The sequence below is a fragment of the Delphinapterus leucas genome, chromosome 7 (assembly GCF_059928025.1).
Source record: "Delphinapterus leucas isolate spDelLeu-1000000601 "Yukka" chromosome 7, BTC_Dleu_Yukka2, whole genome shotgun sequence".
Classification (NCBI taxonomy): domain Eukaryota; kingdom Metazoa; phylum Chordata; class Mammalia; order Artiodactyla; family Monodontidae; genus Delphinapterus; species Delphinapterus leucas.
The window spans coordinates 7784355-7810096 of record NC_143135.1 but is presented as its reverse complement, the minus strand read 5'-3'; the positions used below and the strand labels follow the sequence as shown (position 1 = coordinate 7810096).

General features: G+C 51.7%; 1 protein-coding gene across 1 annotated transcript in view; it reads left to right on the top strand.

The window, feature by feature from the left end:
* Window positions 1-25742, top strand: part of LOC111184043 (solute carrier family 22 member 11-like) — a 47940-nt gene that overhangs the window by 8213 nt on the left and 13985 nt on the right. The window contains 3 exon segments of the mRNA XM_089914592.1: window positions 3140-3255; window positions 5332-5546; window positions 7252-7360. Of these exon segments, the coding sequence (XP_089770718.1) occupies window positions 3140-3255; window positions 5332-5546; window positions 7252-7360 (440 nt within the window).

Below are 25742 nucleotides of genomic sequence, written 5' to 3'. Positions count from 1 at the left end.
CACCACCACCATCACCACCACCATCACCACCACCGTCATCACCATAATCACCACCACCACCATCACCACCTCCATCACCACCACCACCATCACCTCCATCACCACCACCACCATCACCACCTCCATCACCACCACCACCATCACCTCCATCACCACCACCACCATCACCACCTCCATCACCACCACCACCATCACCTCCATCACCACCACCACCATCACCACCTCCATCACCACCACCACCATCACCACCTCCATCACCACCACCACCATCACCACCTCCATCACCACCACCACCATCACCACCACCGTCATCACCATAATCACCACCACTACCATCACCACCACTACTATCACCTCCATCACCACCACCACCATCACCACCACCATCACCACCTCCATCACCACCACCACCATCACCACCTCCATCACCATCACCACCATCACCACCACCATCATCACCACCTCCATCACCATCACCACCATCACCACCACCATCACCACCTCCATCACCACCACCACCATCACCACCACCATCACCAACACCGTCATCACCATAATCACCACCACTACCATCACCACCACTACTATCACCTCCATCACCACCACCATCATCACCACCTCCATCACCATCACCACCATCACCACCACCATCACCACCTCCATCACCATCACCACCATCACCACCACCATCATCACCACCTCCATCACCACCACCACCATCACCACCACCATCACCACCACCACCATCACCACCACCGTCATCACCATAATCACCACCACTACCATCACCACCACTACTATCACCTCCATCACCACCACCATCATCACCACCTCCATCACCATCACCACCATCACCACCACCATCACCACCTCCATCACCACCACCACCATCACCACCACCACCATCACCTCCATCACCACCACCATCACCACCACCACCATCACCTCCATCACCACCACCACCATCACCACCACCATCACCACCACCATACCACCACCGTCATCACCATAATCACCACCACCACCATCACCACCTCCATCACCACCTCCACCATCACCTCCATCACCACCACCACCATCACCACCTCCATCACCACCACCACCATCACCTCCATCACCATCACCACCATCACCACCACCATCACCACCACCACCATCACCACCACCGTCATCACCATAATCACCACCACTACCATCACCACCACTACTATCACCTCCATCACCACCACCATCATCACCACCTCCATCACCATCACCACCATCACCACCACCATCACCACCTCCATCACCACCACCACCATCACCACCACCACCATCACCTCCATCACCACCACCATCACCACCACCACCATCACCTCCATCACCACCACCACCATCACCACCACCATCACCACCACCATCACCACCACCGTCATCACCATAATCACCACCACCACCATCACCACCTCCATCACCACCACCACCATCACCTCCATCACCACCACCACCATCACCACCTCCATCACCACCACCACCATCACCTCCATCACCACCACCACCATCACCACCTCCATCACCACCACCACCATCACCTCCATCACCACCACCACCATCACCACCTCCATCACCACCACCACCATCACCACCTCCATCACCACCACCACCATCACCACCTCCATCACCACCACCACCATCACCTCCATCACCACCACCACCATCACCACCTCCATCACCACCACCACCATCACCACCACCATCACCACCTCCATCATCACCACCACCACTATTATCACCTCCATCACCACCACCACCATCACCACCACCACCATCACCACCACCATCACCACCTCCATCACCACCTCCATCACCACTACCTCCATCACCACCACCACCATCACCACCACTATTATCACCTCCATCACCACCACCACCATCACCACCTCCATCACCACCACCACCATCACCACCACCATCACCACCTCCATCACCGCCACCACCATCACCACCACCATCACCACCTCCATCACCGCCACCACCACCATCATCACCATCATCACCTCCATCACCACCACCATCACCATTATCACCACCATTACCATGTCCACTACACCCACAGTCACCACCACTGTCATCATTTCTACACAAACGCCACTACCATCATTACCACCACCAATCATAATAATAATACCACTAATACCAACACCATCACCAACAGCATTACAACTCTCCATAGACCCCCCATCCCTATTACCACCATCACCACCACCATCACCTCCACCAGCATACCATACAATTGACTTCACCTTTATTATCACCATCACTACCAATACCATCATTAACATCACCATCAACATCTCTGCAAAGCATCACCAACACCACCACTATTACTATCACCACCACCTTCACCACCATCATTGCCGTCCTCATCACCACCATCCCCAACTCCACCACAGCCACCATCAACACCACCAATAACAACAAGGCAACCATTATCAACAACAGCACACCCACGTCACCATCTCTATTATTCATCACCTTAATCCACATGTACTGCTCATTTACCTCACGGGGCTTCTCAGCGTATTTGGGGAAACAGGATGTGCTTATCTGAAGGTACCTATTTCAAGGAAGTAGGTGTGGGAGGATGTGCAGACAGAGACTAGAGGACACAGAGCTCCCTGGGGGCAGAAGGATCAGGGAAAGCTTCCAAGAGGAGGTGAGCTAGAGCTGACCGGGACTGAGCGGAGCACAGGGCAGGCCGGGCCCGGGGTGCAGGCAGAGACCAGATGGGTACTTGGGAGGATCCAATGGCTGGAGGGGGCGTGCGCTGATGCCAGCCAAGAGGAGTGAAGAGGGATGGTAGGGCTTTGCGGGGTAACTGTCAAAACCTTCCTGCAGCCTGCAGCTCAGAGATTAGAGCTGGGACACAAGACCTGCTCCTTGGTTCTGAGTAGGGCGACCGGGTCTGCGGGAGATAGCTCAGCTAGGGGCCAGAGAGAACCCTTTCTGCCCTCAGGCCATCCGCTCCCCCAGGGCTCTCCAGTCTCCAGAGGCCAAGGCCAGGCTCTCCCTACCACTCTGCCCATCCGGACACCATTCCCGGCACGGGGGTGGGGCAGGGCCATGGCCCCAACGTTCACTGCCCCCGTCATCCCTGGAGGTACTGATGTCCAGCATGGAGGAGGACGTAGCCTCTGCGGAGTCCCGCCGGTCAGGGCTGGACCTGTTCCATATGCTCGCGCTCCACTGGAGAAGCTGCAGACTGGTGGTAGTGAGGTATGCCATCCTGAGCATCCCTCCCGGGGCTAAGGAGGGCGGGGTGTCCAGTGGGAAAACAGCCCCTGCAGGCCTCATGGGGTACATTTCTGGCCAGAACAGGCAGCTCCCCCAGGAGGCAGGAGCCTAGCAGGTGGGGGAGACAGAGTACGTACAGATGTGATCGGGAGGCCAGCTTGTGCAGGAAGTCAGCTAGACGGCAGGGTTGGGCTGTGGTCCTGGGCAGGGTGCCAGGGTCAGGCTGAAGCCCAGGGCAGAGGCAGAGCCAGGTCCTCAGAGCCAAGGGACAATCAATAGCTAGAAAGGATCACTGCCGGTCAGCACTGGACTCACCCTGACAGCTGGACTCCTAGAGGGTGGCAGATAAGTTCATTTATACCCCACTTTACAGATGGGGAAAGAGAGGCTGGGAGAGGCAAGAAACTTGCCCAAGATGACAGAGCAGGCGTTTGAACCCAGGCTGAGCTACCTCCTCGTCCTGCTCTCTGACCCTCCAGCCCCACATTGAGCGTGGACTCTCCGTCCCGCCCCAGGAGGCCCCACCTCCCAGGGGTACCTGGGATCAGGAAAAGGCTCCTTAAGACAAATTCAGTTTAAGTGACTTCCAGGAGAGTGGATGGAAAAATGAGGGTCAGGTTTGATTGGGCCTTGATCTTGAAATAAAACTCAAAATTAGGAAAACATCTATTTTATGCTATATTTAAGCACATATGGGTTATAATGGCAAATACGTGCTACATCTCAGACAGAGAATGCATCAAATGCTTCTCTCTCTCTCTCTTTTATTTTTTTGCTTAAGTTTTTTTTTTTTTTCCCTGATAAATTAGGAGTGCCCAGGGCCACTGAATGTCCAGGGCCATTCTTTCAAAAACCATCAAGGCTTCCTCAATTCTCCCAGGGGCCACCCTGCACTCTTTGTTATTCAAATCACAGGCTGTGAAGTGGGTTTTCTTGTTTCTGTTAACCCAGTTGTTACCGGCTAAGGCTCTAGATACCTACGGGTCAGCCGCTTTCAGCTCCAGCCTGGCCCTTGTCAAGTCACTTACACAAACTTCAGGAAGCTCTGCGTTTCTGCAGGAATCGCAGCTTTTTCTACCGTTGTTGGCCTGGTGGCGCCAGATGTCTCCTGAGGACGGCAGTCATGTGCCGCTGAAGGGGAGGGCTGGGAGAAGCAGGGATGGGGACAGATTGGAAAAGTGGTGGAGGATAATTTCCTACCATGGCCACTTGTGGAGCCAGATTCAATCTCCAAGGTGTAGAAATTCAGCTACTGTGAGTTCAGCTACTCAGGAGCCTGTGTCAGGGGGTCCCCTGGGAAGCCGACTTTGAGATGGAGGTCCATGAGCAGGCAGTTCACAGAGGGGGCTCTAGGGATCACCTCTCATGGAAGCAGAGAGGGGCCAGGGAGGGCAGGAAGCAGCAGGGGCAGGGGAGAAGTCGTGGTGATGCCGTCACAGCCAGGCCCCAGCCTGGGGACCTGGGAGCTGGGGTGACCCTTCTGAGTCATCTCTCTGGACCGTGTAGACCAGCCATGGGATGCTCTCCCCAGCTCGGGGGCAGAACTCTCAGGGCACTGAAGGGGGAAGGCCAGCATCCTCCACTGAGACCCCATTCTATTATTAATCCCATGTTTCAAGACAAAGAAACGCGTCCAGAGAGGGCCAGGCAGAGACGTGCCCAGGTCCATGGCTAGTAGAGTGGGACCCAGATCATGGTTCCCGGCCATGACTGGGAACAGGAAACAAAGCCAGAGGGTGCTAGAGCCTGGCGAAGGGGCAGGTCAGCGTGACCCACTGCCCCATCTGCCCAGAGAGGATCATGTTTTCCTGCTGGTTGGCAGAGAGGGAGCCTAAGAGGCAAGGTCCAGCCCACCATGGCCGACACCCAAGGCTAACACCCAAGGCCCACATGTGGAATGGATGGGGCCACCGCCCTCCCCACCCTTTCCTGGGATAACCTGACCCCTGAGAGGTGCATCCTGCACTCACCAGGCTGCCGGGGGGTCTGGGCTGGTGGTGCCCTCCCGGTGCGGCCCCGGCGTAGGTGATGGTGCAGGGACCTGACTTCGCCCCACAGCTTGTCCCTCACCCTCTCGTACTATGGGCCAGTCCTCCTCCTGCAGAACCTGGGGAGCAGCATCTTCTTCCTCCAGGTCCTCTTTGGAGCCGCGGACTTCTGGGCCCGGATCACCACCACGCTCCAACTCAGGTTCTTTGGCCGCCACACAACCCTGGCCGGCTCCCTGGCTGTGGCTGGCCTCGCCATCCTGGCCAACATGCTGGTCCCACAAGGTGCAGCCAGGGCAGCGGGAGGGAAGGCTGAGGGGCTGCCGGCCCGGGCGCCTGCTGGCCTGTCCACTGCACCACACCACCACCAGCCTCTTCCCCTCCCCCGGCCCCGAGGATGGGCAGGGGCCACTGCGCCCTGGCTCTGCCCAAGGCCATTACTGCCACAGCCCAACCAGTCCGCCACCCATTTTCCTGGGGAAACTGAGGCTCAGAGAGACGAAGCCAGGTGCCCAAGATCCCTCATTAGCAAGTGACAAAGCCAGGCCTGGACCAGACTTCAGGCCAGAGGCCAAGTCTGCAGTGGGAAGAAGGGTCTGGGAGGCTGAGAGGGGCTCCAAGTGAGGCAGGAGAGGCACCAGGCCAAGTGTGTTTCTTCTTGTTAACTAAGCGAGAGGGGAGACTTCCCTGGCGGTCCAGTGGTTAGGACTCTGCACTTCCACTGCCGGGGACCCAGGTTTGATCCCTGGTTGGGGAACTAAGATTCCCACATGGCCAACAAAAAAAGAAGCAAAAGGGGGCCTCCCTGGTGGCTCAGTGGTTAAGAATCCTCCCACCAATGCAGGGGGCATGGGTTCGAGCCCTCGTCCAGGAAGATCTCACATGCCGCGGAGCAACTAAGCCATGCATCACAACTACTGAGCTGCGCGCCACAACTACTGAAGCCCACGTGCCTAGAGCCCGTGCTCAGCAACAAGAGAAGCCACTGCAATGAGAAGCCTGCATGCCGCAACTGGAGAAAGCCCACGCGCAGCAACGAAGACCCAACACAGCCAATAAATAAATAAATTTATATATAAAAAAAATAAAAACCTCATACTGCAGATACTATAAAATGTGGGTGCATTAATGACACAAAAAAATCTGTATTGAAAAGAAAAAGAAGAAGCAAGAGGCAGAGCACTGGGGGAGCCGGGATGGGCCCTGGTCTCATTCTCCTTTCTGACTGAGGCTGTGAGGCCCCAGAAACCCTCTGCATGTCTCATTTTATTGCTCAAGGTGGGTGACTGGGGGAGGGGCAGGGACAGGTGTCCCGCGGTGGCAGCAAAGCCAGGAGGGAGGCAAGGGAGGACCAGCCGCTGGGAGGGGCGGGGTGAGGATGGAGAACCAGTCGGGAGCCCAAACTCTGAGTGAGATGCAGCGCTCTGAGAAAAACCCCAAAGACGAGCACTTGAGAGTTTATGACTCTTCCCAACCACATGCGGGAAGGGAGGTGAGGCCCAGGCCCACCGCTGGCTTGCGACCTGCACCCTGGCTTCCCAGCTAAGGCTCGCTGTGGAAGCAGGGGCCCCACAGGCAGGCTGAGGGGTGGTGGGAAGGAGTGGTGGGAAGGGTTCTGGGTAGCTGGGCACCCCAGGGCCCCTGCTGTGGGCCTGGGCCTAGCGTGACCCTCTCCTTTGAGGGAAGAAGCACCCTCAAGGCCCAAGGAGCCCTGGCACTGTCACCCCTCGAGTGCCACCCACAGCTGCCCCCAGGCTCACCCACCCCGGACCTGGCTGGGTTCTTGCCCTGCACCCCACCCCCGGCCCACCCACCAGGATGTCATCCTGCACTGCGTCACCACCTGGCCCGGGGCAGCCTGGCACCTGGTCACACTGCCCGGGACCTGCTTTCAGTCCAAAGCAGCCTTGTGGGAGAACCCAGTCACTCTGCTCCAGGCTCCTGGGGACCCTCCCGAGCAGACCCCACCCTCCTCCTTTCCTCTGCCAAGATCTGCAGACCCTGCATGTGACCTTGGCTGTGCTGGGAGAGGGGTGTTTTGGCACCAGCTTAACCTGCGTCATGGTCTACAAGCCGGAACTCTTCCCAACTTCACTGCGGTAGGCTGGGCTGCTGGCTGGGCCCAGGAGGGGCCGCCAGGCCTGGGGCGGGCGAGAAAGGGACCCCCCTGCGAGGGCCCATGGCGGGGGTAGAGAGAGGGGCTGGGCACCCAGGGACACACAGCAGAGGGAGAGGGGGACCCAGTGCCGATATGGAACCGAGCAGACGCCCTGGAGTCCTTCCCCCAAAGGCACCTGCTCAGCCAGGGCCTCCGCAAACAGCCTCTCCCCAAGAGTCCAGGCTCGGAGGCAGCCCCACAGAGAGCCCTCAGGAGGCCTCTGGACTGGAAACCGCTTCGAGCCACACAGCTCTCTGCTCAGGTGAAATCTTATAAGAGCCCTGGTGAGGAGACCAAGAGCTACCCGGGGTAGTGGGGACTCTGCTTGCCTCCCACTGTCCCCTCCCTGCCCCAAGAGAGCCCCAGGTTACCTCCTCGGAACCCAGTGGTCTAGAGTCAGACCACCCCTGCATTGGGCAGTTGGGTAGACTGAGGCTTAGGGTGGCCAAAGATTTAGCTGAGGAGCAGCGCTGGACCCCAGCCCCCAGAGGCCTGGCCCAGCCTCACCCACGGTGCTCACTCACTCGCTTGTCCACTCTTTCTTTTTTTTCTTGACACACATTTATTGATTTTGTTGACTGGGAGCTCCGTGGCCTAGCGGAGACAAGCCTCCAAATTACCTGAGACCAGGGAGAATAGGATGGGCCCTAGAGAGTTCCCATGAAGGACTCTGGATGTTCCAAGGAGGCAGAGACCCTTTGGATGGGAAAATCTAGGTGGGCTCAATGGAAGAGGTAGGGTTGGAAGAGCCCTGGAGGAGGGCGACTCCAGCAGCCCAGCTTTCCCTCCCCTGACCCAGCCAAGTAGCCCCTCTGAAGTGGCAGTTGTGACAAGCGTCCCAAACCTCCTCTCTACCCACAGGATGACAGCAGAAGTCTTCCTGCATTCAGCAGGTCAGCGGGGGTCCCCCTCTTATGGTGTCATCCCCATCGTTTCCCACCTCTTTGTCCTCTTCCTCCTGGAGACCTGGGGACTTCCACTCCCTGACACCATCCAGGCCCTGGAGAGACAGTGAGTGACCCATGGCCACCCTGGGAATGATGCAGCTGCATGGGGCTGCAGATACGGTGGCAGGTCCACCACAGCCTGGAGACAGGAGAGCCCAAGGGTCAGGAGACGTCCTGGGCAGAGAGGTCAGGAACAGGGCCGGGCTGGTCATCATGACGATGCCCGCAGCTCGGGCTTGTTCAGTGACCAGAGCGTTCCCGACACCATACTCAGGGCAGCATGTTTCTGAAACCATTTAATCTTTACAACAACCCTGCTAGGAAGATACTACTGCCCTCCCTGTTTACAAGAGGCTCAGAGAGATGAAGTGACTTATTTGAGGCCTCACGGGTAGAAGGTGATTGTACCTTAGACAGGAAAATGTACTGGTCAAGAGCCCGGCTCTGCAGCCAGACTGCCCAAGACTGAATCCCTGCCTACGCAGGCAAGCGTCTTCCCTCTCTCATCAAACTGACACAAGAAGAAAAAGAGATCCTCAACAGTTCTCCTTAAGGCTTCCTGCAAAGGAGCCCAGGCCCAGACAGATTATCAGGTGTCTTCCCTCGGGCCCTCCAGGAAAAAAGCCATGCTATTCTCATGTATGTTCTTTGAGAGAATAGGAATGAAGGAACGTTCCTCGACTTTCTTTTATAGCCAGAATCACCTCTAAGTTTCCACTTCCTCATTGGTAAAACAGGTGTTGAAAAAAAACAGTGTAGCTCAAAGAGTTGTATTTGGGTTTAAGTGAGTAATTATATGAGAGCACGAAGGACAGTGCCTGGCCCACAGCACGTGCTCCGTAAGTGTGGCTGCTGTGTCTCGGGTGAGAGGGTTCGTAGGCAGCCCTCCTTGCTAAACAAGAGCCAAGATCGTGATAATAGTAATGATAACAGTGGGGGCTTAGTGAGCCCTTATTGTTTTAATACAGCATCTGATTTGATCCATGCAACAAGCCCACAAGGTGCTGTTCTGTCCAATTTCACTGTCAAGGAAATGGAGACACAGAGAGGTTATGCAAGTTGCCTAAAGACACCCAGCTAAGAGACAGGAAAGCTAAGACTTAATTTACTCTTTCACTTAATTCATTTTTGTTGTGTATCTACTACATGTCAGGGACTGTCCCATGCTTTGGGTAACAGCCATAAATAAAACCCTAATCTCATAGAGCTTACATTCCCATAAGACTTGACCCCCGTTTCTGCCCTCCGAGCCTCAGAGCTGTAGCCATCACGGCACACAACTGCTTTCCCTTTTCATTATTCTAGGAGGACAGCAGCAGTCAGGGGCAGCCAGGAGAGGTGGTCATTACAGAAACCACCTGGTTCTAGAAATTCTGCCTGCGGGAGCCCCTTGGGCCAAAGATCGCTCTGGTGGGAATTGCCTCTTCTGTGATCAGAGGGTGGAAGCAATTTGGGCAGCCTTGAGGGTTTGGTGTGTCTGAGCTGGCAGCTGTGTGCTGAGGCTGAAGGCCACATCACCACTCACTTCTGCTCCCCCTGCCCCGCCAGACTCTCCACCCACCTCAGCATCGCAGGACGCCCCGGCAGACAGACACGCCCACCCTGGCTGCCCCCAGGTCCACTTCGTTAACACAGTGGTTCTCTCCCTTCCCTGCCAGGATTCGTCTTCACACCTTCACTCAGCCACCCACTTCTTCTCACTTCTCAGAACATGGTGCTGCAGGTTTCTCACCTTCCAGCTTCCAGAGTGGATCGTAGGGCAGGGTCCAGACAGACCTGAGCTCCAGTCTTTCCTCTGCCACTCACAGAGTCTCCATCAGTACAATGGGACTCATGGAATCTACCTCCCAGGGTGGGTGACAAGGTTAGCAGATCTTAGCACAGACCAGATTCCAACACGTAGAAGCTGCTACCAGAGCTGCCAGGAACAGGCAACCAGGTGTGTTTGCCCCCGGGCACCAGTAGACGAGGCACATGGAGCTGAAACCCAGCCCAGGCTGCACCAACTCAGCCTCTTACCCTAACAGGGGCTGGATTCATTCCAAGAAAGGGGCTGTTTTAATCACTTCCTGTTTACCCCCATTGGTGAGGGAGGCCTCCCGCCCTGTGGTTATGTGGCTTTAGGGAAGGTCCAACCTAACACTGCACAGATAAGATGCACAGCAGTTTACTAATCACGTAAACTCACAGCCGAGGGAGGTCCACACTGTGTACCACGCAGGCTCACATGGGTCGCACTCAGGAGAAGAGAGAACCACCAAAGGCTGTGGGAGGTGGGCTCTGTGGTATCAAGAAGGTGGCGGGGGGACCCCTGGTTCCACAGGACCGTGTGATTGGCTTGCTTGAATCATTCCACAGGTTGGCAGGGACCCGACCCCCACCTCTCAGGGAGGACAGGAACTGTGCTGGCCCCCCCAACCCCCATGAGCATTGTTGTTGGCTGGGGGACCTTACCCCCAGGAGCAGAGTGGGGAAGGGGACCTGCAGATAAACCACAGAGGCCCTCCCGGTTTCACCAGATGTCAAGGCAGCACAGAATATTAGGCCTTAATTTTAGGCCTTATGCTTCAGGGCCACCCTTCTGTGTGTCTATCTTGAGGGGTCATCTTTTCCTAATTCATGCAGACCCTCCCTATACAAGCAGCAGCCCAGGCTGTTAAAACGAGGGGATCATTGAGGCTGATCACCTATTTTAAAGGTAAGGAAACTAAAGCCCAGAGAGGTGAAGTGACATGCTCAGAGTCACACCGCCTAACCCTGCCTGACTCCCAGTCCAGGGCTCTTTCCCGAACACCCGGCTCCCCGCCCTCACCTGTACCCCTCCGTGCTCTGATATCTGCAGCACTGTCACAAAGTTACACCCTTCCCTGGAGATCCAGACGCTTTAGACAACTCCCCACTCTCCTTGGACAACTCAGAGAAACCTCAAACCCCAGTTCCGCATCCCATTTCCCCACTTTCACACCTGATGTACGCCAGACCAATGAAACCCAATTCAAATCAAATTCTCTGTCTGCTTAAAACCCTCTGGTGGCTTATGACAAAGATAATACTTCCCCCACCAATGAGCCCCTATGGGTCCCCAGCCTTACTTCACATGTAATAAATTTAAAAGGATTCAAATCACACAAAGTATGTCCTTGGATTGTCATGGAATTAAATTAGAAATCAGTAACAGAGGCATATCTAGAAAACCTGTTCAAACTGAAAAACTTACTTCTAAATAACCATGGGTCAAAGAAGAAATCACAAAGGAAATTAGAAAATATTTTGAGCTGGATGAAAAAAAATTTAAATCATGTCTCAGAATTTGTGGTGTGAAGATAAAGCAGTGATTAGAGGAAATTTTATATAGTTAAGGGCTCACATTAGAAAGGAAGAAATTGAGAGGGCAGACAGCAGAAGCAAGAAGAACTACAATTCTGCAGCCTATGGAAGGAAAACCACATTCACAGAAAGACAGACAAAATGAAAAGGCAGAGGGCTATGTACCAGATGAAGGAACAAGATAAAACCCCAGAAAAACAACTAAATGAAGGGGAGATAGGCAACCTTCCAGAAAAAGAATGCAGAATAATGACAGTGAAGATGATCCAGGACCTCGGAAAAAGAATGGAGGCCAAGATTGAGAAGATGCAAGACATGTTTAACAAAGACCTAGAAGAATTAAAGAGCAAACACCTAGAAGAGTTAAAGAACAAACAAACAGAGATAAACAATACAATAACTGAAATAAAAAATACATTAGAAGGAATCAATAGCAGAATCAATAGCAGAATACCTTAGAACTGCAAAAGCAGTTCTAAGAGGGAAGTTTATAGCAATACAAGCCTACCTCAAGAAATAAGAAAAATCTCAAATAAGCAATCTAACCTTACACCTAAAGGAACTACAGAAAGAAGAACAAACAAAACCCAAAGTTAGCAGAAGCAAAGAAATCATAAAGATCAGAGTGGAAATAAATGAAATAGAAACAAAGAAAACAATAGCAAAGATCAATAAAACTAAAAGCTGGTTCTTTGAGAAGATAAACAAAATTGATAAACCTTTAGCCAGACTCATCAAGAAAAAGAGGGAGAGGACTCAAGTCAATAAAATTAGAAATGGAAAAGGAGAAGTTAGAACAGAAATACAAAGTATCATAAGAGACTCCTACAAGCAACTCTATGCCAATAAAATGGACAACCTGGAAGAAATGGACAAATTCTTAGAAAGGTATAACCTTCCAAGACTGAACCAAGAAGAAATAGAAAATATGAACAGACCAGTCACAAGTAATGAAATTGAAACTGTGATTAAAAATCTTCCAACAAATAAAAGTCCAGGACCAGATGGCTTCACAGGTGAATTCTATCAAACATTTAGAGAAGAGCTAACACACATCCTTCTCAAACTCTTCCAAAAATTTGCAGAGGAAGGAACACTCCCAAACTCCTTCTATGAGGCCACCATCACCCTGATACAAAACCAGACAAAGATACTACAAAAAATGAAAATTACAGACCAGTATCACTGATAAATATAGATGCAAAAATCCTCAACAAAATACTATCAAACAGAATCCAACAACACATTAAGTGGGATTTATCCCAGGGATGCAAGGATTCTTCAATATATGCAAATCAATCAATGTGATACACCATATTAAAAAACTGAAGAATAAAAACCATATGATCATCTCAATAGATGCAGAAAAAGCTTTTGACAAAATTCAACACCCATTTATGATAAAAACTCGCCAGAAAGTGGGCCTAGAGGGAACCTACCTCAACATAATAAAGGCCCTATACAACAAACCCACAGCAAACATCATTCTCAATGGTGAAAAACTGAAAGCATTTCCTCTAAGATCAGGAACAAGACAAGGATGTCCACTCTCACCACTATTATTCAACATAGTTTTGGTAGTCCTAGCTACAGCAATCAGAGAAGAAAAAGAAATAAAAAGAATACAAATTGGAAAAGAAGAAGTAAAACTCTCACTGTTTGCAGATGACATGATACTATACATAGAGAATCCTAAAGATGCCACCAGAAAGCTACTAGAACTAATCAACGAATTTGGTAAAGTTGCAGGATATAAAATTAATGCACAGAAATCTCTTGCATTCCTATACACTAACAAAGAAAGATCAGAAAGAGAAATTAAGGAAACAATCCCATTCACCTTTGCAACAAAAAGAATAAAATACCTAGGAATAAACCTACCTAAGGAGGTAAAAGACCTGTACTCAGAAAACTATAAGACACTGATGAAAGAAATCAAAGATGATACAGATGGAGAGATATACCATGTTCTTGGGTTGGAAGAATCAATATTGTGAAAATGACTATACTACTCAAAGCAATCTACAGATTCAATGTAATCCCTATCAAATTACCAGTGGCATTTTTTACAGAACTAGAGCAAAAAATCTTAAAATTTGTATGGAGACATAAAAGACCCCAAATAGCCAAAGCAGTCTTGAGGGAAAAAAACGGAGCTGGAGGAATCAGACTCTCTGACTTCCGACTATACTGCAAAGCTACAGTAATCAATACAATATGGTACTGGCACAAAAACAGAAATATAGATCAATGGAACAGGAGAGAAAGCCCAGAGATAAACCCACACACATATGGTCAACTAATCTATGACAAAGGAGGCAAGGATATACAATGGAGAAAAGACAGTCTCTTCAATAAGTGGTGCTGGGAAAACTGGACAGCTACATGTAAAAGAATGAAATTAGAACACTCCCCAACACCATACACAAAAATAAACTAAAAATGGATTAGAGACCTAAATGTAAAACCGGACACTATAAAACACTTAGAGGAAAACATAGGAAGAACACTATTTGACATAAATCACAGCAAGATCTTTTTTTATCCACCTCCTAGAGTAATGGAAATAAAAACAAAAATAAACAAGTGAGACCTAATGAAACTTAAAAGCTTTTGAAAGCAAAGGAAACTACAAACAAGACAAAAAGACAGCCCTCAGAATGGGAGAAAATATTTGCAAATGAATCAACTGACAAAGCATTAATCTCCAAAATATATAAACAGCTCATGCAGCTCAATATTAAAAAAAAAACAACAACCCAATCCAAAAATGGGCAGAAGCCCTAAATAGACATTTCTCCAAAGAAGACTTACAGATGGCCAAGAAGCACATGAAAAGCTGCTCAACATCACTAATTATTAGAGAGATGCAAATCAGAACTACAGTGAGGTATCACCTCACACCAGTTAGAATGGGCATCATCAGAAAATCTACAAACAACAAATGCTGGAGAGGGTGTGGAGAAAAGGAAACCCTCTTGCACTGTTGGTGAGAATGGAAATTGATACAGCCACTATGGAGAACAGTATGGAGGTTCCTTAAAAAACCAAAAATAGAATTACCATATGATCCAGCAATCCCAGTACTGGGCATATACCCAGAGAAAACCATAATTCAAAAAGACACATGCACCCCAATGTTCATTGCAGCACTATTTACAATAGCCAGGTCATGGAAGCAACCTAAATGCCCATCGACAGACGAATGGGTAAAGAAGTTGTGGTACATATACACAATGGAATATTACTCAGCCATAAAAAGGAACGAAGTTGGGTCATTCGTAGAGACGTGGATAGATCTAGAGACTGTCATACAGAGTGAAGTAAGTCAGAAAGAGAATAAAAAAATCATATATTAACACATATATGTGGAACCTAGAAAAGTGATACAGATGAACCGGTTTGCAAGGCAGAAATAGAGACACAGATGTAAAGAACAAACATATGGACACCAAGGGGGTAAAGTGGTAGGGTGGGGGGCGTGTGGGGTGGGATGAACTGGGAGATTGGGATTGACTTATATACACTAATATGTATAAAATAGATAACTAATAAGAACCTGCTGTATAAAAATTAAATTAAATTAAAAATTAAAAAAAAAAGATTTTAAGTAAAAAGAAAGCAAGAAAGTCTCGGGACTTTCCTGGTGGTGCAGTGGTTAAGAATCCACCTGCCAATGCAGGTGACACGGGTTCGAGCCCTGGTCCAGGAAGATCCCACATGCCGTGGAGCAACTAAACCCATGCACCACAACTACTGAGCCTGCGCTCTAGAGCCTGTGCTCCGCAACAAGAGAAGCCACCACAATGAGAAGACCATGCACTGCAACGAAGAGTAGCCCCTGCTCGCCACAACTAGAGAAAGCCCGCACGCAGCAACAAAGACCCAACACAGCCAAAAATAAAATAAAATTTAAAAATTAATTAATTAATTAAAAAAGAAAAGAGGAACAGAGCTGGACAACTTATGTTTGATATAATAGAATCAAGAATTCAGATAGAGCCATGCATAAATGATTAATTGATTCTCAGCCAAGGTGCCAAATGAATTAAATTGGGAAAGGATAATCTTTTATGGCAAAGGATGCTGGAACAGTTGGTTAGCCATAGAAAAAAAGAGAAAAGAAAAAAGAAAAGAAAAGGAGAAAGAGGGAGGGGCAGGAAAGAAAGAGAGAGAAAGGAAGAAAGAAGGAGGGAGGAAGGGAGGAAAGAAGGAAGGAAGGAAGGAAAAGAAGAAAGGAGGGGAGAAGAAACTCAACCCTACTTCACACCGTATGCAAAAATGAACTTTAACTTTTTATTTATTTATTTATTGGCTGCGTTGGGTCTTTGTTGCCGCGCGCGGGCTTTCTCTAGTCGCGGCGAGCAGGGGTTACTCTTCATTGTGGTGCGCGGGCTTCTCATTGCGGTGGCTTCTCTTGTTGTGGAGCATGCGCTCTAAACATGCCGGCTTCAGTAGTCGTGGCTCACGGGCTCTAGAGCGCAGGCTCAGTAGTTGTGGCGCACGGGCTTAGTTGTCCCGCGGCACGTGGGATCTTCCCAGACCAGGGCTCAAACCCGTGTTCCCTGCATTGGCAGGCGGATTGTTAAACACTGCGCCACCAGGGAAGTCCCCCAAAATTAACTTTAAATGTATCATAGACCTAAACATAAGAGTTAAAATGATAACACTTTTAGAAGTTTAGAAAACAGGAGAAAATCTTAGCCACCTTGGGCTTGGCAAAGATATCTTCAATAGAACACAAAAAATGAGCTATAGAAGAAAAAAATGATATATTGGATTTCATAAAACAAAACTTCTGCTTTCCAAAGAGACTGTTACAAAAATAAAAAGGCAAGCCACAAACTTTGGAGAAGACATTTGAAAAATCTATATTTGACAAAGGACTTCTATCTAGAAAAGATAGAGAACACTTACAACTCAACAATAAAAAAAGATCATCCAATTTTAAAACAGGGCAAAAGGTTTGAACAGATGCTTCACCAAAGAGGAGCTAGGGAAGACAAATAAGCATATGAAAAAATGCTCTACACCATTAGGAAGATGCAAATGAAAACCACCGCAAAATGCCACCACACTCCCAAGAAGGGCAAAAATGTAAAAGACCAAGCGTTGGTGAGAATGGAGAACAGCGTGGCAGTTCCTTAAAAACTTACACCTATGCCAGCCATGTGACCCAGACACTCCACTGTTTTTATTTACCAACAGCAATGGGAGAATTCACCCACTCGACGACACGCGCTTGAGGGTTCACAGCAGCTTTATTTGCAACTCCCAAAATCTGGAAACGACCCAAATGTCAGTCAGCAGATGATCAGGTAACACATTTTGCTATATCTATACGATGAAATACAAATTACATGTACTTTTACAACATGTTAGAAAACGCAAACTAATCTTTAGGGACAGAAAGCAGATTAGCGGTTGCCCAAGACAGGGGGAGGGGAGGGAAGGAGGGATTTCCAAGGTGCAACAGGGAATCTTTGGGGTGACGGATACATTCATTATCTTGATTATGGAGGTGGTTTCACAGGTGCGTGGATATGTCAAAAAGCATTAAATTGCACACATTTTTTGTAAACTTAAATAAGTACAGTCAATTATCCTCAAGAAAACTGTAAGTAAATTTAAAAATTATAATCAAACAAACACTCATGTATTTAAGAAATCCGGCCTTGCAAGTACTCAGCAGCCCCCTGGGTGGCCCCCCGACCTGTGACCCAAGGTAACCGCTAGCCTACATTGTCGTGTTTTCCTCATAAATGTGCCACCTACTCACACATTCCTCAACGGCATGCTGTTTGGTGACAACAGCATGGAATCCCGTAGTCTTCAGCCACTTCTTTCAACAACAGTGTTATGTGTTTGAGATACAACCTCGTCGATGATTGATCGTGGCTGTGGTTTGCTCCTTTTCTCCCCTTTATTCATTGATTAAGCTTGAAAGCAAACCTCAGGCAGCAGCGAATCTGCAGGGGGACAGCTCCCAGCTCAACTGAGGCCACAGGTGCTTGACAGGAGGCCAGTGTAGCCCAGGGGCACGAGTATGGGGGACAGAGTGGGCTCTGGGGTCACGCAGGTGGCAGGGCTCAGCCCCTGGGGCCAGTGTCTGTGAGGAGGACTGTTGACTCTACTCTTGGTGAGAAGGGGCCATGCAAGGTTTTAAGTGGAGGGCTGATGGGATCTGACCTGATTCTGGAAGATGCTCTGGCTGGGAGAAGTGAATGGGTGACCAGGCGGGGGACTGGGGCAGGGAGACCCATTCAGGGCTACCAGGTCCGGGCAGGAGGTGACTGGCTCGCCTGGGGTGCCAGCAGTACCCCCTGGGGGAGTGGTCAGGGAAGTGGGGGGCGTGATTTGCAGGAAGAGCCCTTTTTATTTGCTGGAAGGTTAGGAGTGGAATTTGAAAGAGGAATTGACGAGACTTTGTGCGGTGTGTCTGAATGACCGCCTGGTGGCGTTTTACCGAAAGAGTGACGTGTTTTCCCCTAGGGGAGAGTGAGGGTTGTGAACTCACACATCTGGGGAGACGAGGCAGGTGGAGAACCCAAGGGGGGTGGGGGCCGTGACCACCCAGACCCAACCACTGTCGCCCTGGAGCTTGTGAGCCCAGGGGTGCCAATCAGTCAGAGGTCACAATTTTTATGTGAAATCTCCAAAATGTTCAACGTTGGCTCAATTGTTGAAGGCATAGCATTTGGGCCAGAGGTGTCTGGAGGAGACAAGCCACTCTCCTCTTCCAGCCTCACCAGCCTGGATGCTCAGCTCCTTCCCCATCGGGAGTGAGGCTCCTCCCTCCTCCGTGAGGTCATCCTGACCGTCAGCTGGGGGCCCCCCCAGCCCTCTCTGTTGCCCCCACACCCTCTTGGTTTCTTTCATCACCCTTAGAATCTGTCTTCACGAAATTAGTGATTGGGGAGCCAGTAGAGATGTGGCCCCCTCCCTCCACCCTGCAGGCTGGAATGCTTCTGTCTTGTTCTCACCACATGCCCAGAGCTTTGCTCCAGGGCCCAACTCAAGGTGCCCAATAATTGTTTGTTGGGTGAATGAATGACAAGTGAATGAATGAATGAATGGGAGAGAAGAGAATGAGGAGGCCGAAGAGAACGCCCCGTTGTTCAGTGGGGTTTCCATTCCGTTTGCCTCCACCTGCCAAAAGCCTGACCCTTCCTGGGGTCCATGGGGACAGCCCCGAGCAACCCCCAAGTTAGAGTGTGGACCCACCACCCATCCACAAACACCCCCTTTCCCACCCCCCTCTTCCTGGCACAGATGTCAGAACTCGCTACCCGCCCACGCCCCTCCCTCCCCATGGCATCATCGTGCTCTCTGGGCCCTCACTGGGTCCACCAAAGCCCTCTCCTGGGACATTTCTAAGGAAAATGGAGAAAGAAAATCAGCCCTCTTTGGGGGTGGAGCAGCAAGAATTGACGTCCTGGGGTGATGGCTGCCACGCTTTCCCCTGTGTGGAGGAAACAGATCTGCAGCAAGAATGAAGCCAAGAGAGAAGTGGAAACAAGGGACAGAGGAGGGATGCAGCCCCCAGGCCCCCAGTGCAACTCTCCCCCTCGTCTCACGTGGGCTGCGGACAGTGCTGGTCCCAACCCAAAGCCTGGCGATGCTGCGCTGGGGTTCTGGGCCTGGCACAGAGGGTGGGGGCAGGGCACCCACAGGAGCCATGCGTGTCCCTTCAGGCTCAGTGGGTGGCAGGGGCCCTGCTGAGGCTGTGTGCCCAGCTGGGTCCCCGAGGAGGTGCTAATGGAGCACCAGTTACACATGTCCTCACAGCTGAGAACTGACTTCTCAGGGGTACAGCCGTCTTGGCTTAGGAAACTCCCTTGGCTAGGTCACGTGGGCCAAGGTGAGACCCCGAGGACACCAGTTTTTGCAGGAGAAACAGCAGCAAAAGAGAAGACAGAATGACCCTGGGGCGGGAGAAAACTGCTGAGAGAGGGTAAGGCGGAGGCTGCCCAGTGAACCCAGAGGCAAGGGCATCCAGCAAGCAAGGCTGTCCAGTTCCACCCGGGCATGTTCTCATGGCTGCAGGAAAACATGCCCTCTGTCTCCTTAAGCCTCTAGGATTTAGGCAAATGGTGCATATGTGTGTGGGCACGTGTGTGTGTGTTTGTGTAAATAAAGGCTGAGGGCTGACATTCGGTTTCCAAGGTACAGACCCAGCCAGGATAGAACCATAGGAAATCATAAGCCCATGGTAGACAGCGACTCCAGCAGGACAGGAAGTAACCAGGAGCCTGGAAGCCCCACCTTCACCCTCCCCGCAAAACCCTCCTTCATTTTGTTCAAATAGCACAGATGGGGAGAGAGCCCAAAGGTCCAGTCCCCCTGACATCTGCATTACAGATGCTCTTCCTCGAAAAATAAGAGTTCTTCGTTAAAACTGGCAAACAACATTAGTTATATGTGAAAAGATGATTTACACCAGCCCCACTCCATGGTGTACAGTTTAGTGCCTGTCCTTCAAACAACATCTATCCCTGCCTGCTTGGACCCTGGACCGAACCCCACTCCCTATGAGCCCTTCTCAAGTTGGTCTCTGGGGTTCCCTGAATGTGTCCTCATGGCCAAAACAATGACGATGATGATGTTCATGATGGGGATGGTGACATTAATACCAGGCACTCACTGCTCGCCAGGGACTGTTACAAGTGATCTACATTAACTCTTTTAGTCCTCACAGAGCTTTATGAGATCAGATCTATTATCATCCCCATTTTACAGAGGAGGAAACTGAGGCTTAATGCCTTTTCCAAGGCCACACAGATTGGGCACAGCAGGAATTCAAATCCAGACAGCCTACTCCCGAATCTGTGTGAGTAACCATCGAACCACACTGCCTCTCGTTTCAGGAGATTTCAGGGGTTTGTTAAAACCATGGCCGGCACTGGCTACTCTGATCTCAGGCCGTGCGTGTCTCATCCACAGAAGCAGAAAAGAAAGCTTCTGACTGCACGGTGTGTTTGCACATTGCCGGCCAAATCCTGCCACTGTGTTTTACAGTGAAATGAGAGGGATTTTGCCAAAATCCACGCACGCTTTCACTTATACTCCCCGCAGCTTTTCCTTGCATCCACCTAAAATTACTCTTCTTAACAATAGGCTACAGGGCTTCCCTGGTGGCGCAGTGGTTAAGAATCTGCCTGCCAATGCAGGGGACACAGGTTCGAGCCCTCATCCAAGAAGATCCCATGTGCCACGGAGCAACTAAGCCCGTGTGCCACAACTACTGAAGCCCTCGCACCTAGAGCCTGTGCTCCGCAACAAGAGAAGCCACCGCAATGAGAAGCCTGTGCACCACAAGGAAGAGTAACCCCCGCTCGCTGCAACTAGAGAAAGCCCGCACGCAGCAACAAAGACCCAACACAACAAAAATAAACAAAATAAAATAAATAAATTTATAAAACAGTGGTCCCCAACCTTAAAAAAAAAAAAATAGGCTGCAACTCACAAAATCAAAGAGACAGCGCTCTGCTAGAGGACCAGGCGTTCCTAAGAATGCAGCTAAACCAGCATATGACTTACTCAGTAAAGATGCTGAAATCCTAAAGGCTGAGAACCACGGGGGCCAGCAGGGGTGGTCCTGACCCCTGGAACAGGGGCCCCGTGGCACGGGTTCCAGGGAAATCGTGCAAGGGCTGGGGGGGCCAGCCGTTTACATCCAGCCTTGTTAAAATGTGCCAGCCGGTCACTGCCAGCTGTGGTCAAGACCCTGCGCAGAGCGGGGCAAAGTTCATCCTGTTTGAGCGGCTCGCATTCTGACGAGCCTTATTCCGACTGGCTGGTTAACATCTCCCCATTGAATTTTAACGTGAAATATCTTTTTGACGCAGCAAGGAGAGCGAAGTCCCTTTGGTGAAGGCAGGCTAAGCTTGCAGGAGCTGCCAGGCACGTGAAAGGGAAGGAGCCGGAGCCACGGCTGCCCAAAGCTCTCCTTGACCTACTTAGAGCTGATCTGTTCCATGGGCCAGAGGAACCCCGGGGAGGGGGAGGGAGAGGGGGGAGGGGAAGGGGGAGGGGAAGGGGAGGGGGAGGGGAAGGGGAGGGAGAGGGGAGGGGGAGGGGAAGGGGAGGGGGAGGGGGAGGGGAAGGGGAGGGGGAGGGGAAGGGGAGGGAGAGGGGAGGGAGAGGGGAAGGGGAGGGAGAGGGGAGGGGAGAGGGGAAGGGAGGGAGGGAGAGGGGAGGGGAGGGGGAGGGGAGGGAGGGGGAGGGGAGGGGGGAGGGGGAGGGGAGGGGGGGGAGGGGGAGGGGAGGGGGGAGGGGGAGGGGAGGGGAGGGGGGGAGGGGGAGGGGAGGGGAGGGGGAGGGGGAGGGGAGGGAGGGGGAGGGGGAGGGGAGGGGAGGGGGAGGGGGAGGGGAGGGGAGGGGGAGGGGGAGGGGAGGGGAGGGGGAGGGGGAGGGGAGGGGAGGGGGAGGGGGAGGGGAGGGGAGGGGAGGGGAGGGGAGGGAGGGGGAGGGGAGGGGAGGGAGGGGGAGGGGAGGGGAGGGAGGGGGAGGGGAGGGGAGGGAGGGGGAGGGGAGGGGAGGGAGGGGAGGGGAGGGGAGGGAGGGGGAGGGGGAGGGGAGGGAGGGGGAGGGGGAGGGGAGGGAGGGGGAGGGGAGGGGAGGGAGGGGGAGGGGGTGGCTCCTGGGAGGCCAAAACAAACGGGGGCTGTGACCAGGGCTGTGGCAGCCCGCACAAGGGGGCCAATTAAAACCATGCTATACTTACCCCCAAGCTTTGGCCGCCTGTCCGAGATGCTGCTGAGCCAGTGGCCCACAGCCACCCTCTCCACCACTGTGCGGCCTCCGTGTGGGCGGTGGGTGCACACAGGTGGCCCAGCCTCGCCTGCTCCCAGGGGTCAGCAGCCTCGAAGCCAGAGGAAAATGCATTTCAACGCAGCCAATGTCTGTGACTGCTCTGGAGAGATGCCTGGGGCAGGAAGCAGGGGTTCTCTTGATGAGTGCCCACTGGATACCAGGCAGGTGCCACACGCGGTGCCCCAGAGGTGGAAACGGGTGACTCTGGAAGTTAGCTTGGAGGGAAGGCTACTTTTCTGTCTGGTAAAACCTTTTATTGGGCATTTTGGCTACAGAAAGGTAAAGCTAGAGTCTGGTCCAGAAGGAGAAGAGGTCAAGCTGGCAGCATCAGGAAGTAAATGGATCTCTTCCCCGGCCCTGGAAGGGCTATGAGAGGGATTGATTTGGGGCTCCCTCTAAGGAGGTTCTGAGCTAGGGGAGGGGGGCCCTTGGGCTCAAGAAAGAGAGGATGTGAGAGAAGGAGCTGCTGATCTGACGGAGCGGGAGCCCAGGGAGAGAGGCAAGGATGCTACCTGGTGTCCTCCTTTGCTACCTGAAAGCCTTCAGCCAGTCTCAGGAGTTAAAAACATAAACACTGGAGCTGGACAGACCTGGATTGGAGTCCTGATTTTGCCACAGAGTAGCTGTATGACCCAGACTCAGCTCTACGAGCCTCAGTTTTCACATCTGTAAAAATGGGTATAAGAATCATATATCTAATTAAAAGGGTTGTCAGAAGGATTAAATGAGTTATTACAGGAAAAGGACTTAGAATTATGCCCAACACATATAAAGACTCAATATGTCACTTATATGTGGAATCTAAAAAAGGAAAACTTAGAGAAACAGAGTAGAATGGCGGTTACCAGGGGCTGGGGGCATAGGGGAAATGGAAGATGTTGGTTAAAGGGTACAAACTTCCAGTTATAAGATTAACAAGTTTGGGGATCTAATATACAGCATGGTGATTATAGCTAATAATACCATATCATAGGGCTTCCCTGGTGGCGCAGTGGTTGAGAGTCCGCCTGCCAATGCAGGGGACGCGGGTTCGTGCCCCAGTCCGGGAAGATCCCACATGCCGCGGAGTGGCTGGGCCCGTGAGCCATGGCCGCTGAGCCTGCGCGTCCGGAGCCTGTGCTCCACAACAGGAGAGGCCACAACAGTGAGAGGCCCGCGTACCGCAAAAAAAAAAAAAAAAATACCGTATCATATGCTTGAATGTTACTAGGAGAGTAGATCTTACACGTCCTCACCACAGAAAGGAATGGTAACTATGTGACGGGATGGAGATAGCAGCTAATATATGGTGGTCCTCATTTTGCAATTTATAAAAGTATCGAATCAACACATTGTACACCTTAAACTTACACAATGTTACTTGTCAATTACATTTCAGTAAAGCTTGGTGGGAGGAGCATTAACGAGACCGTTAGATATCATCACCATCGTCGTCGTCGTTTGGAAAAAGTAACACCCAGGAGACCAGATCTTCAGAGGTTCTGGAGAAGGAGTTGGAATTCCAGGCATCACATGTGTCGGGGGCTCTAATTACTTGGACACTCTGGCAGCGGGAGAAGGTGAGGACCCCCAAAGAACCATGACTTCTTGTCCTGAAAACAACTTTGCGAAGTGGGGGTTATGATGCTCTATTTACAGATGAGGGGAAAAAGAAGGTCCTGAGAGCCCAAATTCAAACCGAGACCATGAAGACCGCACAGCCTCCCTGCGTCCTGCCTGGGCCCTGGTCCTCGTGCTGCGTCCTGCTGTGAGCACTGTGAGGGGCACAATGACTTAGTCCAGGCCCTTGGGAAGCGTGCAGCCCATTACCCAACAGAGGGAAGAGCTGGAGGATCCTCCCGTGGGCAGGGGGCTGCGGTGGAGGTGGGCAGGGACAGGGAGGACGAAGCGTGGAGGGATGGTGGCAACGGCCCTCAGATAGAAGAAATGGCACACGAGGGAAGACAGGTGCAGGGCATTTCAGGCCATGTGAAGGAGGCGCCAAAGTGAAGGCTCTGAAGATGGGCTGGGGAGGGGGGCTCTGGCTGGCTTGGCCTTGTCTCTGAAGCACTCGGGAGTCATCGGAGGCTTTGAGTAAGGGTGACGAGCCGGAGCCTGCAGACACCTTCAGAGGGACCGACTGAGACTGTCCTCCCAGAATTGCCATCTGGTCTCAAAGCACTTGAGGGAAGGGAGGACAGTGGAGTTCAGGTGCTACTTTATACTCTGTCCCAAGTGCTGGGGATCCCGGAGGCATAAGCAAACTCAGTTGGCTGTGGCTGCCACCTCCTCCAGCCGCCTGCCTGGATGCAAGCAGCCTTCCTGGCCACCGGGGACTTTGCTGAGTCACTGACAGTTAGCGCTCCTACTGGCCTTTCTCCTGCCTGGCCTGGGACCAAGGGCAGCTGCTGTCACCACAGGACATTGGGGCTGGGAGGAATCACAAAAAACCTGCTGCGCCATCTGGCCAGAAAGGTCCATGGCGCATCCCCAGCTCCAAAAAAACACCCAAAAAAAGACAAAAGAAAACATGTTGATGAACAGCTTGCCTGTGCCCATTTTTGGAAAGTACGCAATCTTACTGGTCACAACCCCCGGTATTTACCAGGGCTGGCTCCGGAGCGGGGATGCCACACATTCCTGCAACAGCACCTCCCCTGGTCCCTTCGCCCCAACTGCCTGACCTCTCTGCTCCTTGACCTTCTCTCCACCCGCCGCTAACCCCCACGGTCATGATCCAGACTCTCTTTCACTGGAATCTTGTCTTCCAGGCCTCTAAACACTGGAGACCAAGGGCTCAGCCTCAGACCTCATCTTCCTGCTGTGAAAGGTCACTCCCTAGGTGAGCTCAGCCAGTCCTGGACTTGAAATGCCTTTCAGCCCTCGTTATCCCCACATACCAGCTCTCACTGCATGGCGACCTCCAAGAGACAGGGGTCAGGTTTTGTTTATTTAGCTTTTTGGTGTTTTTTTGGCTGCACCACGCAGTTTGCGGGATCTTAGTTCCCCCGCTAGGGATCGAACCCGTGCCGCCTGCAGTGGAAGCACAAAGTCCTAACCACTGGACCACCAGGCAATTCCTAGACAGGTCAGTCTTAACGCATCCAAAGCCAGACAGTTTGCTGCCCCCTCAAACTCGCTTCACCCCAGTGTTCTCCATCTCAGTAGATGGCCCCCCATTTACCGGCCCGACCACAGGGTCAACCTTCCCTCCCCTCTCTGCACCCACACCCAACCCAGAATAAAACAATATAC